The 19,385-nt window shown below is 36.6% G+C and overlaps 1 protein-coding gene across 1 annotated transcript in view; it reads left to right on the top strand.

The window, feature by feature from the left end:
• Positions 1-19,072, top strand: part of mthfd1b (methylenetetrahydrofolate dehydrogenase (NADP+ dependent) 1b) — a 50,969-nt gene extending 31,897 nt beyond the window's left edge. Inside the window, exons 11-28 of the mRNA XM_067456002.1 lie at positions 670-843; positions 974-1,110; positions 1,340-1,386; positions 1,482-1,589; positions 2,531-2,605; positions 3,185-3,287; positions 3,514-3,590; positions 4,592-4,732; positions 4,818-4,886; positions 5,099-5,210; positions 5,450-5,589; positions 5,748-5,789; positions 6,339-6,439; positions 8,978-9,155; positions 9,705-9,812; positions 10,052-10,204; positions 18,424-18,532; positions 18,625-19,072. Of these exons, the coding sequence (XP_067312103.1) occupies positions 670-843; positions 974-1,110; positions 1,340-1,386; positions 1,482-1,589; positions 2,531-2,605; positions 3,185-3,287; positions 3,514-3,590; positions 4,592-4,732; positions 4,818-4,886; positions 5,099-5,210; positions 5,450-5,589; positions 5,748-5,789; positions 6,339-6,439; positions 8,978-9,155; positions 9,705-9,812; positions 10,052-10,204; positions 18,424-18,513 (1,855 nt within the window). The 3' untranslated portion in view covers positions 18,514-18,532; positions 18,625-19,072. The remainder of the gene's footprint in view (positions 1-669; positions 844-973; positions 1,111-1,339; positions 1,387-1,481; positions 1,590-2,530; positions 2,606-3,184; positions 3,288-3,513; positions 3,591-4,591; positions 4,733-4,817; positions 4,887-5,098; positions 5,211-5,449; positions 5,590-5,747; positions 5,790-6,338; positions 6,440-8,977; positions 9,156-9,704; positions 9,813-10,051; positions 10,205-18,423; positions 18,533-18,624) is intronic.
• The last annotated feature ends 313 nt before the right edge of the window (positions 19,073-19,385 follow it).

The raw sequence follows: 19,385 nt of genomic DNA, 5'->3' as shown, positions 1-19,385 counted from the left end.
TAATTGTATGACCAGCACCTGTATATTAAAGGTTTAAGGTGTATATAATTTCAGCCAAACACAATCAGTGTTATATTAAAAAATATCCTGGTCAGTGGTCACTCTTCTGCGGGAACTAGACTTGCGTACAGTTGTTAGCCAGTGATTATAGTTCATTGTAAGTTATAAATATGGAAATGTTTCACTTCAGAAGGCCTTTATTACCCTCTTGAGCTGTATGGATTACATTTATGATGGATGGATGAATGCACTTTTTGGAGCCTCAACTTCATTTGGCTCTATTCACTCCCATTATAAAGCTTGGAAGAGCAAGGATATTTTTTAGTATAACTCCTGTTTGACTGAAAGAAGAAAGTCCTATACATCTAGGATGGCTTGAGGGTGAGTAAATTATGGGACCATTTTAATTTCTGGTGGCAGTGACCATGGACTGTCAATCTCTGTTTACTTGATATTTTGTCTGCTCCTCAAACAAACCAGTTGAACCAGTTTAGAAGACTTTTTGGACTACTGTTATGATTCATGGATTTATTTTCTTGGTGGTGGGATTTATTTATTTATTTATTTTATTAAATTTAATTTATGAACAATTCTCTGTAGTAAACAGTTGTTCCAGTAGTTTTTGTTCTTGTAATTTTAATGGCTAGTTTGTTTATTTTCCTCATGCAGTGATGTTGCCATCTCTCGTTCCTGTGTACCAAAACCCATTGAGTGTCTTGCTAAGGAAATTGGTCTCTTCTCGGATGAGGTTGAGCTCTATGGCAGGACCAAAGCAAAAGTCCAACTGAAAACAATTGATCGACTGCAGGCTCAACCTGATGGCAAATATGTGGTTGTTACTGGGTAATTTTTTCCTCTGTCTCTGTCAAGTGTTATACTTAGAGATGAAAAAATCGAATTGACTTTTTATTGACATGTATTGGTTTGGAGATTTTGATGTTTGTGCAAGAAAGTAAAAATTTTCTAAATGTAGAATCACTCCAACTCCTCTGGGTGAAGGAAAGAGCACAACTACAATAGGGTTGGTTCAAGCACTCGGGGCTCATCTCAAACTTAATGCATTTGCATCTGTGCGCCAACCATCACAAGGCCCAACGTTTGGCATCAAAGGTAAGTTATGCTGATAAGACATTGGCATATATCAATTGATTACCACTGAGGTAGAAGCTTGGTCAAAAATATGTAAATAATTATATGCCTAGTATTGTTTACCAAGCATTTGATTTCCAAGACCACATGGCAAAGCAAGTGATTTCCTGTGCAGTCATGATGATTTTTTTTTTTCAGCGGTGAGGAACTATGAAAAATGTAATTTCTACCTAGGTTCTCATGTCTCTAGGTGGTGCTGCTGGTGGGGGCTACTCTCAAGTTACTCCCATGGAAGAGGTATTTTTGTTGTTGTTGTTCTTTTTTTTTGGTGAACTGCTTGGCTGGCAAAGATGTATGAAATCATGTGTTCAGTGATGGTCTTTTCTTCTTAGTTTAATCTTCATCTGACTGGTGACATTCATGCAATCACAGCAGCCAATAACCTGGTCGCTGCTGCCATTGATGCTCGTATCTTTCATGAAGCCACTCAGTCTGATAAGGTATCTTCATTCATTTATTTGATTACTGAAATCACATATAATCAAATTAATTAATGTTGATTATTTAATCAAATTTATTGTGACTTAATTGTGTATAAAACTACTCAAATTCTCCAAATAAGTTAATTAAAGAGTATTTTTGTCTAATTTTCCAGTTAAAATAACAACTGAGAGAAATATATGTCTGCATCAGATGTTATGTTTGAGCTGTACGTCAGCATCGGGAATAATCTTGTTCACGGTAGAGAAAGCTCCTTGCATATACAAAAGTAACCATGAAGACTTAAGTGTAAACACTGCTTTAGCTTTTCCATGTATATACTTGCCCTGATAATCATCGCTTGTTCCATTTCTGGACATTTTAAATATACAACCATGTTAAATTTCAGCCCTAAAAATGCAATGCATTAAAATGCAAGCATGGTTAATGCAATGAATATTTTTTTCAAGTGGTGCAATTCAACAAGCTTTTTAATTTCAAAAACATTTGGCCATTGTTTTACTTCCATGCATGACCCCTGTAAAAATGATAATTGTGAGTTTCAAATGTTTTTATTTGAAAAGTCAGAAGTTGTCAAACGCATAATTCCACTAAATTACACTTAATATCTTGCTTCTCTCCTCACTAAAGTATCTTGCCCAGTCTGCGAGTTTAATTTCCATTTTCGGTCTTTCATCAAACTCACAATAGTACAAAAGAGACCGACTGTGGCAAAAATCTTTATCTCCTTGATTCCATATCAGAGGCAATGTTCTATGAAGTGTTCTTGTATTGCTTTTTATACAAGATAGGTAACATGGTTGCATCTTTAAATGTTGACCTTGTGTGGCAAACAAAGTGAGGAAGTGCTAAAATTAATTGAAAACTGAGAAGATATGCAATTTAAATGTGCTGTGAAAGTCCAAATCTACAGATAAATATCATTCTATCACTGCTTTAGGCTCTCTTTAATCGCTTGGTACCCTTGACTGAAGGTCAGAGGAAGTTTTCCCCAGTTCAGATCAGCCGACTTGAAGTAAGAATATTGTGTGTTGTGTTTGTCATTTCATATCCTCCTCTTTAAGGGTGTGTTCACACTTGGCAGGTTCAGTTCGATTGCTTTGTTAGTGCAGTTCATCGGAATAAGTGTGAACTCTGCCATTTGAACCCTGCTGTGCACCAAACAAGCCAAATCCAAAGAACCAAAAACATGTAAACAAACTAAAAACATATCACAGTGTGACATGTGACAAGATGTGAGCCTAAAAAGGAAAGAATACTCAAACATACCTGTTTTTTCTCATTGTAGTCGTGATGTCGCCCATCACAATTCGGGACAGGCATCAGAACTGAGTCTCCTCGCAGTAGATTTTGTAGAGTAGAGTTCTCAGCTCCATCATATAATATCATATTTACGCGCATACAACTAGTGCATTTAGCCCAGTGAGGTGTGTGCGTGTGAGATTATATCATAAAACCGAACCAGGACTAAATGTATCGTTTTATTTTTTGGTCTGGACCAAAAGTATGAACACACCCTAAAACTAGGCTATACCTTAGATTTGCTCTTGCATTTAAACATTGTCTAATATATTTGATGTTCTTGTACCCAAAGAAACTAGGCATTAAGAAAACAGACCCCAGCACATTAAAAGAGGAGGAAATTACACGCTTCGTCAGGCTGGACATGGACCCTGAGTCTGTCACATGGCAACGAGGTACAATAGAATGTGTATTGTTGTTTTAGTTGTTCTTACAATTTATGCTATATAGAGATTAATAAAATGAATCTCAAAATGCAAGCTGAGATAATCCATCTCAAACTGAATGAACCTTTAAAACTTGTAGATTGCTGTTAGCTTTAATGGCATTACAGAACATTATGAATTTGTGCCCATTTAGACAGTTAGGTGAAATGTAATTTATTTATATTTTGTTTTACAGTGCTTGACACAAATGATCGTTTTCTGAGAAAAATCACCATTGGCCAGTCTCCAACTGAGAAAGGCTTTACCAGAACTGTGAGCATCACACATATTACCAAATGATTTATATACTAATGAACACAAATATGCACAGGTATGATCAAATATTATGTTTGACCAGCCAGAAGATGTGGGACACTTCACTGTTCACAGCCTAGATCACTTAAGATAGCTTAAGCCCTATTTACATTTAATCATTTAGCAGACGCTTTTATCCAAAGTGACATACAAATGAGGAGAACAATAGAAGCAACAAAACAAACAAGGGCAACAGCCTGCAAGTGCTGTAACAAGTCTCAGTTAATCGAGCGCAGTACACATAGTACAGGACACTTTTTAAAAATTTAATTAACAAACAAACAGAAAATTTATTTGGAGGTTAAGTGCTAGTCTGTATCGGTCGGGTGCTGCTGGAAAGGTTGCGTCTTGAGTTATGGTTGATGAACCTAGCTGAATAGAGAATTTTTTACAAAGTGCTGGGTTGGTTGAGTTAAAGGTGATGTCTGGCAGGCAGTGATGCAAACACCAATTGTTGGATCATCTGGTTGAAATTAGAAGTAGAGTTGAGTGTCATCAGCATAGCAGTGATAGGAAAAGCTGTGTTTCTGAATAATAGATCCTAATGATGACGCGTAGATTGAGAAGAGAAGTGGTCCAAGCATTGCCTGACAAGCCAGACCCACATCAAGATGTTTGGTCTGGAAACTCACCATAGACAGGGCTCAATCCGAGGGGCTGGATAAACGGTTGTCTTTCAAACTGTAGTTATTATTAACTTTTTAATAACTCAAGGTATTATAGTTAAATATTTAATTATTTCCCTTTCCCAATTAAATGTAACTAGATAATGACAGTCATTTATTTGTAAAAAAAAAAAAAAAAGAATGATATTCATTTATACTTATCTAGCAAGATAAGTTTGGAACAGAACATTCATGTGCAATCAATTGTAATGTCAAGGAAAGGATGAAAATATTATCTTATTCTGTTAGCAGACAAGGCCAAGTAACTTTTTTGTGTGATGTGTTGTTTTGCAGGCCCAGTTTGACATCACTGTGGCCAGTGAGATTATGGCAGTTTTAGCTCTCACCACCAGTCTGGAAGACATGAAGCAGAGACTTGCAAAAATGGTGGTGGCCACCAGTCGCAGTGGTCAGCCTGTCACCACAGAGGATTTGGTGTGCTATAAAATGTCTCATTTTATATCAAATACAAATGTCTAAATGTTTTGCATGTTTTGATTGTGTAATGCTTGTGTCTCAGGGAGTATGTGGAGCTCTGACAGTACTCATGCGAGATGCCATCAAGCCAAACCTCATGCAGACACTAGAGGTAAGAGGAGCTGTCCTGGGTAGTTTGTACTGTATTCAAGTTAATATGTGAAGCTACACACAGGCCTTGAAGGCTTCATTGATGCATTTTCTCAACTTAATGCTCAAACCCACTATAGTTGCTTGGCTCAGTTTTGCAGCTATTTTCTTTTTCACTTCTTTTTCTGGTGCTTGAGAGTTGTGTCTTAAGACATTTTATGAACAATTGTTTAGGGAAACCCTGTGTTTGTTCATGCTGGACCTTTTGCGAACATTGCGCATGGAAACTCATCAATCTTGGCTGATAAAATTGCTCTGAAACTTGTTGGACCTCAGGGATTTGTAGGTAAGTTTCACAAATTAAAGCCAAATTTCTTTTACAATTTAAATCTATCTGTGAAGAACCAGCATAATTTGTTACCATTGCAACTAATGTTTTGTCAATTAAAAACACGTAACATTTTTTTTTTTCGTTGACCAAAAGTAATTTTAATATTTATAAAACTTGTACAAAAGTCAACTATATGTTTGGTTTTCATGGATTGCAATCAGCATGTACTTACTCTTGTTGTTGTTTTCTGGCAGTCACAGAAGCAGGTTTTGGAGCAGATATTGGGATGGAGAAATTCTTCAACATCAAGTGTCGCTACTCTGGTCTCAAGCCTCATGTTGTGGTCTTAGTTGCCACAGTTCGAGCACTTAAGATGCATGGAGGTGGGCCAACGGTGAGTCTGAGAATAAGCCCTTTACTGGGAGAGAATTCTTTTTTTTTAAAATCAGAACATTGTTGGCAAAGCCAAAAGTGACATCACTGCCTCGTCCCTTTTACGTATAATTTTGTGTAGGAAGTTACTATGTGCATTGCATTGTATCTTTTTTATAGGTCACTGCAGGTGCGCCTCTGCCAAAAGAATATATTGAAGAGGTACTGTAAGATTTTTTTAAATGTTTTTCTGCTAATCTGTGATCTTGTAGATAAATTATTTACAGTTGAGATTTAAATAGCTGAAAAAACAATCACTATTACTAATGATTTAGTTCAGTCAATAATCTATAATCAAGAACTGGATTGCAGATGACAACAATAAAGCCACTGCATCTCCACAGTTTAGTTATTTAATTACACATACAATTGACTCTATAATTATCCTTATTTATTGAAAGTTACTGTATGTTTATCTTCACTATAGTAGCAAACAACAAATCCATTGGTACATATTTCAGTGTTAAATTTGAATGCAGAATTATGCTTTGTAAGGAACTTACTGGGCAACTGGGCTGGAAAAATGTACTATGCAGTTGTTGTTTCCATAATAAAACAAGCTACAGTGTGTAAATGGCATCTTGGATAATGAAGAATGTACATATAATTAAACTATAACTAAGAGAAAACACTTGAACTATTCTGAGTGCTAACATTTGAGTAAACATCAACTTGATGTGGTACTGATGAAAGTGGTTTGAACTCTTACAGAATCTGGCGCTGCTGGAAGCCGGCTGTAGTAACATGAGGAAACAAGTGGAGAATGCTCAGCTTTTTGGAGTTCCAGTAATTGTAGCTGTCAATGCTTTCAAGTAAGACTGCACCTTTTAATTAAACCTACAGTACAGATAAGGTGTGTATATATATATATATATATATATATATATATATATATATATATATATATATATATATATATATATATATATATATATATATATATATATATATATATATATATATACACCAGGGACTGTGTGTATATATATACACAGTCCCTGACAAAAGTCTTGTCGCTTGTGTACAAATTGACCTAAAGTGCCGCTGAAATATATTTCTAATCAAGATTTTTTTACAAGAAATGGCTCATTTTAATCCCACCAGCTTTTGTGATAATGTTTCAGTGAAAAACTAACCTTTCAAAAAGTATTCTAATATTCACAACTTGTTAAAGCCCATTGAGTCAATTTTTGCAAAGACATAAGTGTTGTCACCTTGTCATATGAGCTTCACCTGTGACTAATAATGGATCAATTAGGTCTCAAGTGTGTATAAAAAGAACCCCAGTACGCTAGACCTTCACATCAACTGCAACTAGACATCTGCAAACATGCCTAAGATTCACCCTGAGACTAAAGTTTTGATTATCATGAGGCTGAAGACCAGATCCACTGCTGATGTGGCAGACACCTTCAATGTGTCTCAGCGTCAAGTACAGAGGATAAAAAAAAGATTTGAAGAGACTGGAGACGTTTTTGACAAGCCCAGGTCAGGCAGACCCCACAAGACAACTGCTCGAGAGGACCGTTTGTTGGCTTGAAAATCCAAGGCCAGCCCATTTTCCACTGCAGCAGAGCTCCACGAGACCTGGTCACCTGAAGTCCCTGTGTCAACCAGAACAGTTTGTCGGATTCTGTCTCGAAATGGCCTCCATGGTCGAATCAGTGCCCAGAAGCCAGCACTAAACAAAAGACAATTAAAAAACTGTGTGGCATTTGCCAAGGCCCACAGCCTGCTAAAAGGATGGACGCAGGAAAAGTGGCAGAAGGTGGATTTTTCAGATGAATCTTCTGTTGAATTACACCACAGTCGCCGCAAATATTGCAGGAGACCTACTGGAGCCAGAATGGATCCGAGATTCACCCAGAAAACAGTGAAGTTTGGTGGCGGAAAAATCATGGTCTGGGGTTAGATCCAGTATGGGGGTGTGCAAGAGATCTGCAGGGTGGAAGGCAACATCAATAGTCTAAAATACCAAGAAATCGTAGCTACCTCTTATATTCCCAACCATAAAAGAGGCCATAAAATTCTGCATCAGGACGGTGCTCCATCGCATACTTCCATCTCCACATCAAAGTTCCTCAAGGCGAAGAAGATCAAGATGCTCCAGGATTGGCCAGCCCAGTCACCAGACATGAACATCATTGAGCATATGTGGGGTAGGATGATAGAGGACGCATGGAAGACGAAACCAAAGAATATTGATGAACTCTGGGAGGCATGCAAGACTGCTTTCTTAGCTATTCCTGATGACTTCATCAATAAATTGTATGAATCCTTGCCAAACCGCATGGATGCAGTCCTTCAAGCTCATGGAAGTCATACAAGATATTAAAATTGAATCTCACAGCACCACAATTTAATTTGCTGACATATTTTTGTATTTGCAGTAAATTTGTTCAATTTCTGTATAGGCGACAAAACTTTTGTCTTGCCAAAATTTGACCTTTCTGTCTTGATTAAATGATAAATATTTTTTCTGTGAAAATTATTTATTTCAGTGCATTAAACATCATTTGGGAGGGTTTTAGCTTTTCATATGAGCTATTTCTAACACCAATTAATTCATTGAAAGTCAGGTTAATATCACGTATTTCTAGAAAATAGATAAGCGACAAGACTTTTGTCAGGGACTATATATATATATATATATATATATATATATATGTCTATGTCTGTCTTATGGTAGACCAGTGTCTATTGAAAGTCCCAAAGCTTTGTGTATTGAGTAGATAGTCACAGTTCTATAATAGTTTACGACAGACAAAAATGGTTGAAAAATGTAAGTAACCCAAATAATTAATTTTTATTTATTTTTTGCCCTAATAGTACACAGGACACCTACTTGAAGTATAAATGTAGCAGTCTCAAGACACGTTTTTCAAATTAGACTTACTTCTGAATGAATAGCTAACCCAAAAATAGAACCACATCTGTTTGATTCGTGATTGAATCATAAATTTCACAATTTGTATATCAAATGGACATTTGTTACATCACCTATGAATGTTAAGATGGGCAGTTATCAGGATTTTTAAGACACAATGGCCAAAGACATCAGATTGCACATGTTCACATACAAAACACAACTCAAATATATGTGATTTAAATATGTGAAAGGCCATACATGATTAATCTGACTAAATTATACTTGTTAAAATGTACAATTAAGCCAAAAACAGGTTTGACTATGACTAGACTTATTTCTTTGAGTAAAGGTTCTTGGTATTGAATGATATTGAGGATCATTTAGGAATTATAGGTTTTATTTTCTGCTCAGACAATGTAAATCATACTGCTGTATAGCTAATATGCTGTTCACACTGAATCTTGCCGTCTCATGTTTGCAGGACAGACACAAAGGCTGAACTGGATCTGATCTGTAAACTAGCCAAAGAGGCAGGAGCGTTTGATGCTGTGCATTGCTCTCATTGGGCTGATGGAGGTGCTGGGGCTGTAGACCTTGCTAGTGCAGTACAAAAAGCTGCAGACTTACCCAGCAGCTTCAAATTTCTTTATGACATTAAGGTAAAAATAAAAGTATTGTAGTATGTTGAAGCATTATTTTTTATAAACATAATTTGCAAGTTGGCATATGGTTCACCCAATATTAGAAGTTTAGATATTAGATCACACAAACGCGTTTTTGCAGCGAAAGGCGCCTTTTTTGAATGGATATCGGTTGGAAGAGAGCGTTATGTGCGTTTTAATGGCCTGTTGCACCTTTTGTTTTTGAAGGAGCGCTCAGAGCGCATGAAGTTGAAAAAAAATTAGCAGAAGCCCAACGTTCAATCGAATAAATGAAGAGTCAGGCATTCTGTTGTGTTGATTGTTACCTGGATTTGACAGACTACAGCTGCTTCGGGGATTGCCTAGAAAAGTTCAACAAAAAAAACTGCAGCGCACTGCTATTTTCTAAATTTAAAAAAAGTAAACTAAAAAAGGCTGTGCAGGGCTCCTTGCGTTTTCGAACCTGAAAAACGCGTTCTGTGTGATCGGGGCCTAGCTCTGCATCCATATTTTAACAACTAACCCATTCACACAATTTGCTTATTTATTTCTGTGGTTGTCTTACAGTTACCCATTGTAGACAAGATCAGAATCATTGCGCAAAAGATCTACGGGGCAGATGACATTGAACTTCTCCCAGAGGCCCAGCATAAGGTGGACTTGTATAGCAAACAGGTATGAATGGCAGATTGATTGTACCCGGTAAAGTAAAGCAGCATTATACCCCATTTTATTAACAAAACCCTTATTCGGGGGAATGGGTGCCAAAAGTAATTAACACAGAAATCACTATCATTACTGATAAACAAAGTTGGATGGTGGACTGGACATAGGACTTGGAAGTTGTTTCTCATTAGAGATCTTTAAACATGAGATTGGCATTATGTTTATTCAGCTTTTTTTGCTCCCTCAAGGGTTTTTCCAGTCTGCCCATATGCATGGCAAAAACTCATCTGTCTCTGTCACATGATGCTGAAAAGAAAGGTGTCCCCACTGGATTTGTTCTTCCCATTCGTGACATTCGTGCCAGTGTAGGGGCAGGCTTTCTCTACCCGCTAGTTGGCACAGTAAGTATTGTAATATGGACATTTTAACACAATATACAGCGGGCAATCGGGGTGTCACGATTCTACAAATCTTCGATTACATTTTTGACTCCAAGGTCACGGTTCGATTCTCAATTTTTATTTTTAAAGCACAGGTTGCTATGCCATTTTTAGACTAGACTTTTATGGAATATAATATCTGACCTTTGTTCGCAATGGACCACACTATATTTTCAAATTTAAAATATTTATTAATAACATAATGTAACAACAAACTTGTATCTTCAGTCATTTGAAAACTTAAGCAAAATAACCTACCATCTATTTCCTAGTTTCTCTTTCTCTTCTTCACAGAAGTTCACAACAAAACAAACAAAAACAATTAAATGTAATGTGCTGTGACAGTCATGAAAGCTATGTTGCTCTGGAGGTCCAGAAATCTAGTCAAGGGTCAAGGCAACTAACTGTGCGCTGCTCAGACCGTCAATAACTTTTTGCAACATTATTTTAAATGGAGGGAATCACCGTAGCTGTGAGATGCGTTCTACTTGGGATTTCGTAGCGTGGTTCTAGCACGCTGATTAAATCCCTAAATACACATTGACTCTTATTTTAAAATGCCTGCACCTTACTATTGTAGTTGCAGCTGTTCATTCGAGTTCAGATGATGGAGATAAAATATGCATTGTTAAAATATATTACTATATAAACTTTGTAAAGTAAACATCATTATTCATCAGCATTAGTTCATAAACAATTGCCTATCATAAATGTGTGTTATTCAAAGATAGAGCCGTTCTGAAGCTCTGTATTGAAGATGCGTGACCCTGTAGAAGTCCAACAGTGCTACGTTACCCCACGGTTAGATCCGCAAGTTACAACTCCAATGTGCGCATCTTTTACACAGGACATCAGTTCTGACTGGATCTCTACCCTAATCGGCCCTGCCTAACAAACAATAATGCTTCGCTTTTGGTAAGCACTTCTAATTAAAAAAAAACAGTTCATGAGACCTTTAATTCAGCTCAAAATATCTTACATTGGGTATCTTTGAAGACCTCTTGTGGAAAAAGTATAATGTAACATATTTCATGACTTGCCTCTAGAGTGTCTAATAACTCTATAGAACAAATAGGCTGTTTGGCTGGGTCTCTTCAGTATGCATTCAGATACACATGTAGACATTATAATTTTTTTGTTTTTTGTGGTGGTGGCGCATTTTTAGTTTGAATTTGTACTGTGTGTACTGAAATGCTGGTCAATTTGACCCACATAGGAATGAATGGAATGCGAGGAATAATTCCATTCATTTCTATGGGGGTCAAATTCACTCGTGAGGGAAGGATTTGTTACTTTTTTAAATTTCAACCACAAAACTCCTCGAAATCCAGTAAAAACAAAATTTGCATTCGGGTGTGACAGGGTCTTGGACCACTCTGATGAACTATCAAGATAAAAAAAAAAAATGTCAGGTCTAAATTACCTGAGGGAAAGGATGAGGGTTAAATAACTTTAATTAATGCATTAATTCTAGATATAATCTGTAATTGTTACAACAGTAGTAATAATATTTAATAATACTTTCTAATTTTTTAAGGGTTAGATTCACCCAAAAATGAAAATTCTGACATTAATTACTTACCCTCATGTTGTTCGACACACGCAGGACATCCGTTCTAGCCTAGAAATCTAGACTTACCATAATGACGGCAGAGTTGCGCTTGTGTGCTTCTAGTAAACAAAGACATTTTTGAATCAGCTTTGACCGCGACTCTGGAAGACTTGAAGTTAAGCTTTTCTCTGAGAAAAGAACAAAGAACGGCACTGAAGTCATTCTTAAGAAGCCAAGATGTGTTCTGAGTTTTGCCGACCGGATATGGCGAAAGTTTAATCTGTCAACAAGCTCTGCTTCACCTTCGTTGCTCTGGTTGGTTGTAGCGCTATCCAATTGTGTGCACGCCGTGCAGAGGGAGTTTGAAAGGACAACCGTTTATCCCACCCCTCGGATTGAACCCTGTCAATGGTGATTTTCCAGACCAAACATCTTGATGTGGGTCTGGCTTGTCAGGCTAGCTCCGTTCATCTTCAGAACACAAATTAAGATATTTTTGTTGAAATCTGATGGCTCAGAAAGGCCTTCATTGACACCAATGTAATTTCCTCTTTCTCAGACCCATAAAAGGTACTAAAGAAGTCATTACAATCTCACTACAGTGGCTCTACAATAATTTCATGAAGCGACGAGAATAGTTTTTGTGTGCAAAAAAACCTAAATAACGACTTTTATAGTGATGGGCCTATTTCAAAACAAAGTTTTGAACAGTTATGAATCAGTGTATCAATTCATGCTTTGGATCGCGTGTCAAACCACCAAACTGTTGGAATCACGTGACTTTGGCGATTCGAACCGCTGATTCGATACTCTGATTCATAGGGTTGGGAACCGAGAACCGGTTCTTTTGCAGAACCGATACTGATTTTTGAAAAATACCGGAACCGCGCGAAATTCCTGAGTGTCGGTTCCGAAATCGGTTCTGGTGCAATGTGTGTGCGAAGCGCTGGGAGCATAGCCGCGAGCCGCGCTCCCGCTCTCTCTCTCTCTCTCTCTCTCTCTCTCTCTCTCTCTCTCTCTCTCTCTCTCTCTCTCTCTCTCTCTCTCTCTCTCTCTCTCTCTCTCTCTCTCTCTCTCTCTCTCTCTCTCTCTCTCTCTCTCTCTCTCTCTCTCTCTCTCTCTCTCTCTCTCTCTCTCTCTCTCTCTCTCTCTCACTCACACACACACACACACACATACACACACACACACACACACACACTCACACACTCACACTCACACACACACACACACACATACACACACACACACACACACACACTCACACACTCACACTCACACACTGTCCTAGCGCTGCCGCCTCCTTTCCCCTCACGTCACTTTTTTAAAATCCCCCACAGCGCGAGTCCCGCAAACGCGGCGCCGAGGAGCTTGTTTGTAATCCGAGGACAATGGCTCATTAGTTTCGAAATGGTTTGGGTACATGGTGATCGCGTTGAAAATAAAGGCATTTGTCTAGCGTTATGAGCTCATTTGAAACATTGCCGCGTATGGAAGTAAAACTGTGCCACTGGATTTTGAATTCTAATTTTTAGCACTGAATTTTTTTACATCGAATTTTTAACACTGAATTTTATTGTGCATCTAAATCAGACTTTGAATTTTAAAAGCCATCGAATTTCTAGCACTGTTTTTTTTTTGCCTATGACATTTTTTCAATGTTTTAAAAAAATTCAGTGTAAAAAGAAATTCAACGTCTCAAAAAATTCAGTGTAAAAAAATTCAAGGTCTCAAAAGATTCAGTGTAAAAAAAATCAACGTCTCAAAAGATTCAGTGTAAAAAAAAATTAATGTCTCAAAAGATTCAGTGTAAAATAATTCAACGTCTCAAAAATTTCAGTGTAAAAATATTCAGAGTCAACATCCGGGTAACCAAGGAGAAGCAATCGATCCCTGTATCAAATCATCCAACATCCAGCCAATCATTTACACTCCATTGGTCATGTGACGCTGAAACAGGAAGGCGGGGAAGTTCACTTCAGGTGAGCTCCAGAGCTCAGCAGCATGGCTCAGAACACACACGATGGCGCTCCGGTGAGTTTACTCATGACCAATGGAGTGTAAATGATTGGCTGGATGTTGGATGATTTGATACAGGGATCGATTGCTTCTCCTTGGTTACCCAGATATTGACTCTGAATATTTTTACACTGAATTTTTTGAGACGTTGAATTATTTTACACTGAATCTTTTGAGACATTATTTTTTTTTACACTGAATCTTTTGAGACGTTGAATTTTTTTACACTGAATCTTTTGAGACGTTGAATTTTTTTAAACTGAATTTTTTGAGAAGTTGAATTTCTTTTTACACAGAATTTTTTTAAAACATTGAAAAAATGTCATAGGCAAAAAAAAAAAAACAGAGATAGAAATTCGATGGCTTTTAAAATTCAAAGTCTGATTTAGATGCAAAATAAAATTCAGTGTTAAAAATTCGATGTAAAAAAATTCAGTGCTAAAAATTAGAATTCAAAATCCAGTGGCACAGTTTTACTTCCATAGCCGCGGCTCAATTAAAAAAATGACAGCTCTGAAGAGACGCCGCTTTAGTTCGAGGTAAGTTAGTGCTAACAATAATAAAGAAAGACGATCCACACCTTATATGTTACCACTGAAATGTATGTATATTAGGGGTGTAACGGTTCACAAAATTCACGGTTCGGTTCGATACGATACACTGGTGTCACGGTTCGGTTCGGTACGGTTCGGTATGTTTTAGATACAACAAAAAGAAAAAATTGGCAGAAATTACCTTTTTTTATTATTTTTTTATTAAAACTAACAAAGTATGATTTTTTGTTGTTGTATGATTTTACCCATCTACTATGTAGTTACAGGAATAAGACATTAGCTCTTTACATTAGCATGTGCGTTGCGTGTGCGTTGCAGGAGCCCCACACCCTGTAGTGCTTTACATATGCTGCGTTTGCAGTCCGCAACTGATCCGCTGTTGCATATCACAAACACAGCATTTATTCATTATTTTTTATTTAAAATCCAAAAGTTTTTACTGAACATGCCTCGTCAGAATTCCAATTCTCTTTGTTTACTCTTTAATAGAAGTCAGGTTACGTAGCCTACTACATTTAAACATCATTTTATTAAATTCATTTATTTATATTTATATACTTTAGATTTAGCTCACACAAGTGGCAAAACATTTAAACATAGTTTATAGCCTTAAATCACAAACATTTTAAATTAGAAACTTACAATAGTCTATTCAAAAACAGCCGACTCTAGTCTTTACTTTCGTTTTTACACCCTTTTAAAAGAAATCCTGCAGGTCAAAAAGAACTTTGCACATTATGGCACATTTTTTTAAACCTAAATGCCAGGTATGGTGTCGTTTTGTTGCTTTACTTGAGACAAGAGTATATTTTAAATGAGATGCATCTGTGGTGAAATTAATAGATTTTCGCGTCAGTACATGTTTATTTTAATGCGAACAATGTTCTACCACTTTAATGCAGCAACGCAGCGCAGCAAAAAATAGACTCGGTACGAAAACGATCCGTGCACTGCTGCAGACGCAACGCTCCTGGAACGGACTGACAGACCGCATCCGCGTGCAGTTTGAAAGCTGTCATCCCATGGGTACGGGAAAAAATACGCACCGCACACGCACTGCAGACGGAGTATGTGTGAAACGGGCGATAGGTCTCACATCCGCGGCTATAAATGGACCACTCGCCGCGGTGATGTCTTTTGCCATTTGAATAAGTTGGAAATGTCTGTCTAAATTCTGCGGGGATAGTTTGTGGGATAGTTTGTGGCTGTTTCTCCTTTTTATCGTCTTGTTGTCGGCGTAAAGACAACAAGATCGTCTTGTTGTCGGCTTTGATTGACATGACATGAATTATTCCCGCTGCTGTACCATCAGCAAATGCGACATACCGTTGTTTTTTAATCCATCACTCTTGCCAACACCATCATAGCTTACCAAGAATCCAAAGTTCACCCAAACACCAGACCTGTTGGTTATTGGAGGATCTTCTATTTCTGGTTTGTTAAACGCAATAGCCATATTGCGACGAGCATTCAGCGCGTAGCCTGAGTAAGCGAGCACCTGACTGAGCAGCCTAAAACATATTTGGTGTTTTTTTTTTTTTTTTCACTTCGGCGGTGTCAGGGGCATTGGCTGTTATGTCGTTTTGGTTATTGGGCTACCTTGTTGAACGCATATTATTATATTTCACACACTTTTTTATTTTCCAAATCTAATTAATTAGTTCAAGAACCGTTCGGTACATAATGCGTACCGCGTACCGAACCGAAAGCCTCGTACCGAACGGTTCAATACGAATACGCGTATCGTTACACCCCTAATGTATATATATAAATATATATATATCCAAATGTAAGCCCATCTTATGCGGAATGCACGCTTCATACTGTCGTCTGCTCTGGCTCTAACTGTTTACTTTTTGCAAACCTTGTCAGCGTGCAAACGCTGTGACCTCGCGCCAAATTTTTTTTTGGTTTTTATTGGTTTATTAAGTACAAACAGGAGGGTTATGAAAAATTGAGCGCGACGGATATGTTAACTTCACACAAAAAGATTTTGGAATGAGACGGCTAACTGTAGTAGCGTTTAGTCCACTGTCTATAATAGCCTAATTTAGAGATCACTTTTTTTTTTTAACCGACAACCGACAACTTTGATCGGTTAACGTTGATGGTCAACCATTGGTCAAACGGTCATCGGTTAACATCCCTAGAACAGAGAGAGAAAATGTAATAAGACAATTTCAGAGGTGTAAATTTGAACATGTTTATTTTAATTTCCATAAATTCCATATGGCTCGATTAATTCTGTAATATATGTATAGTACAGGACTTTTTTTTTTGACATTGCCAACCTGTAAATTCATTTGAGAGCAAGTAATAAACACAAAAAATGATTATTTAAAGTTGCGTATTGTGCCTTTTTCCTTTACCACTATTTGTTTAATAATTTTAATGGAATTGGAATCGGAACCGGAATCGTTAGGCGGAATCGGAACCGGAACCGGAAAATTTCTCACGATTCCCAACCCTACTGATTCATAAATGAAATCGAATCTTTTGAAATCGGCCATCACTATATAAGTCGTTATTTAGTTTTTTGTGTGCACAGAACCTATTCTCATTATATTTATATTAGAGCCACTTTAGTGAGATGGACTTTTAATGATGTCTTTAGTTTCTTTTATGGGTCTTGAGAGAGGAAATGACATTGATGTCAACACAAATGTCTTCATTTATGTTCCGAAGATGAACAAAGGTCCTGTGCGTGTCGAACGACATGAGGGTAAGTAATTAATGACAGAATTAAAAATTTTGGGTGAACTAACCCTTTAAAGCGCCTGCATATCACAACATGTGTACTTGGAGGAGAACTGGCACCCCGACTGAGTCTGGTTTCTCCCAAGGTTTATTTTTCTCCATCATGCCCTGATGGAGTTTTGATTCCTTGCCACTGTTGCCTTTGTCTTGGCTTGCTCAGTTGGGGACACAAAAATTATGATCAAAGTTATTCAACTAATTATACAAATAAAATTTATGAATTAGGTTTTAATTAATTCTATAAACTATAATACAGATCTGCCAACATTGTTGCTATATGATAATTTAAAATAAGCTGATAACATCACTGTTTTCTCCAGAACGTTACCGAACTATAATTACTAAAACATCGGACTTGTGGAAAAATACATCTGTAATTTTTTGTCTTTTGATACAGGCAATGCTGAGTCATCAATACATCACGTATTAATGACTCAGCATTACCTGTATCAAAAGAGAAATAATTTAATCTGATGTTTAAAGTAAATAAAATAGACTGGAGATACACAAATACTGAACTTTGTACTCTCTCCTGGCCAGCCCACTGTCAATGAGGTGTGTGTGCGCATGTGTGTGTGTCGATCCACTGTGAGGCAAGAGAGGGGGGACTCAAAATGTTTCTAAAAACGCATTTTTTTCCTGTTTGTGTTTTTTGGCGTTTTACTACTTACACAATTAAGTATATATAATTATATTATTGATATATTGTGTAGAGTAAAAAATGTTGACCACAGTTAAGAATTTTCTTTTCTTTATTTATTTGTTTAATTTGTATTGTCAATGTCATTTATTTATAAAGTTTGGCATGCTGACCAGAAATAAATTTTTTTTTTATTATATTTTTATTTATTGACAAACATTATCTTCAAAACACTTTGACTTTGTATTTGCAGTCAGCAGAGCCAAATGTTATATTTCAGTTCTAGATTTTACTATGGATATTTCTTTAATATATTCTATTTATATTAATATTCTACTCTATTAATATTGCTTTTATTAGTAATAAATAAATCTACCTCAGTTTTAATAAATTGTTTACCGGTTTCGGAAGTGTTTGTAATGTTTTGACAATAAAGGATAAAACTACAGTTAACTGTCTGTTTTCTACATCTTTCACTCAGGAGCAATAATATGCCTTTTTAAACTTTAAAAAAATAAAGATTTTACATTTATTGTGATATTAATCGATATCGACTGATATGGAAAATTATAGTGTTATAATTTTTTTGGGCCATAGCGCCCAGCCCTATGATAATGTGACTGATACCTTGTAAACTAAATGTTCCTAACTTTTCCAGATGCCAACTATTCCTGGCCTTCCTACTCGACCATGTTTCTATGACATTGATCTTGACACTGAGAGTGGAGAGGTTATTGGACTTTTTTAAATGAGGCACTTTCATTGGGGTATGTAATAATCTCTCATAAATGTAACACAATCTATCCATAAAATGGTACATCTTTTAATGCAGTTGTAATTATTAATTTTCTTTTTTAAGATTACAGTTTGTGGCAGTCCACATAGGATTCCTTCCAGTGCTCTAAAGGGCTCAGAGGTTATTGGTTGTTTATATTTCTAACAGAACTAATGTGTTATACCTTTAGATATATTGTGATCTATTACATTTTGTCCAGTTTACTAATGAAAATCTTTTTCTAATGTTTTTGCTACTATATTGGAGTACAAAATAATCGCTCATGGTATGGTCTGTTCCAAATATTTTTGCAAGTAGTTATATTCTTTTTTCTTTTCTTTTTTTATTAAAAGTAATTTCTAAATATTTTGAACACGCATGTTATTTTGGTTACTATATTCTATCTATAATGTTTCTGGATACAATTTAATACTTGTCAAGTGCCAAATGAGAGTAGTTGAGCTTCTGTGTAATCAAAGATTGTCAGATTCTGTTGGAATGTTTTCAATGTGTGAATACAAAATTCAAATAAGTTGTGCCTCAGTCTCAAATCAATCTCATCTGTGTCTGTAATGCCAACTTTTGATACTCAATCAACTTCACACAAAGTCTCAAATTAGTTTGTATTTATTTTCATTGCTAATTAGTAGACATTTGAAAAGATATCTCATTTGTGATTTATTTGTTTGTTTGTTTGTTCTTTAGTACTTCTTGGGGGCCCCTGGCGACAAAGTGATATTGTAACATTTACATTTCAAAGGAAATGCACTGGTTTCAGATTCAAAAATCACATGGCATTCGCTGCGCTTACGGACATCTTTTCAGAGCAGAGTGGCTTGATGCTC

Source organism: Pseudorasbora parva, chromosome 10 (genome assembly GCF_024679245.1).
Source record: "Pseudorasbora parva isolate DD20220531a chromosome 10, ASM2467924v1, whole genome shotgun sequence".
In the NCBI taxonomy this organism is placed as follows: domain Eukaryota; kingdom Metazoa; phylum Chordata; class Actinopteri; order Cypriniformes; family Gobionidae; genus Pseudorasbora; species Pseudorasbora parva.
This window is presented reverse-complemented; position numbering and strand designations above follow the sequence as displayed.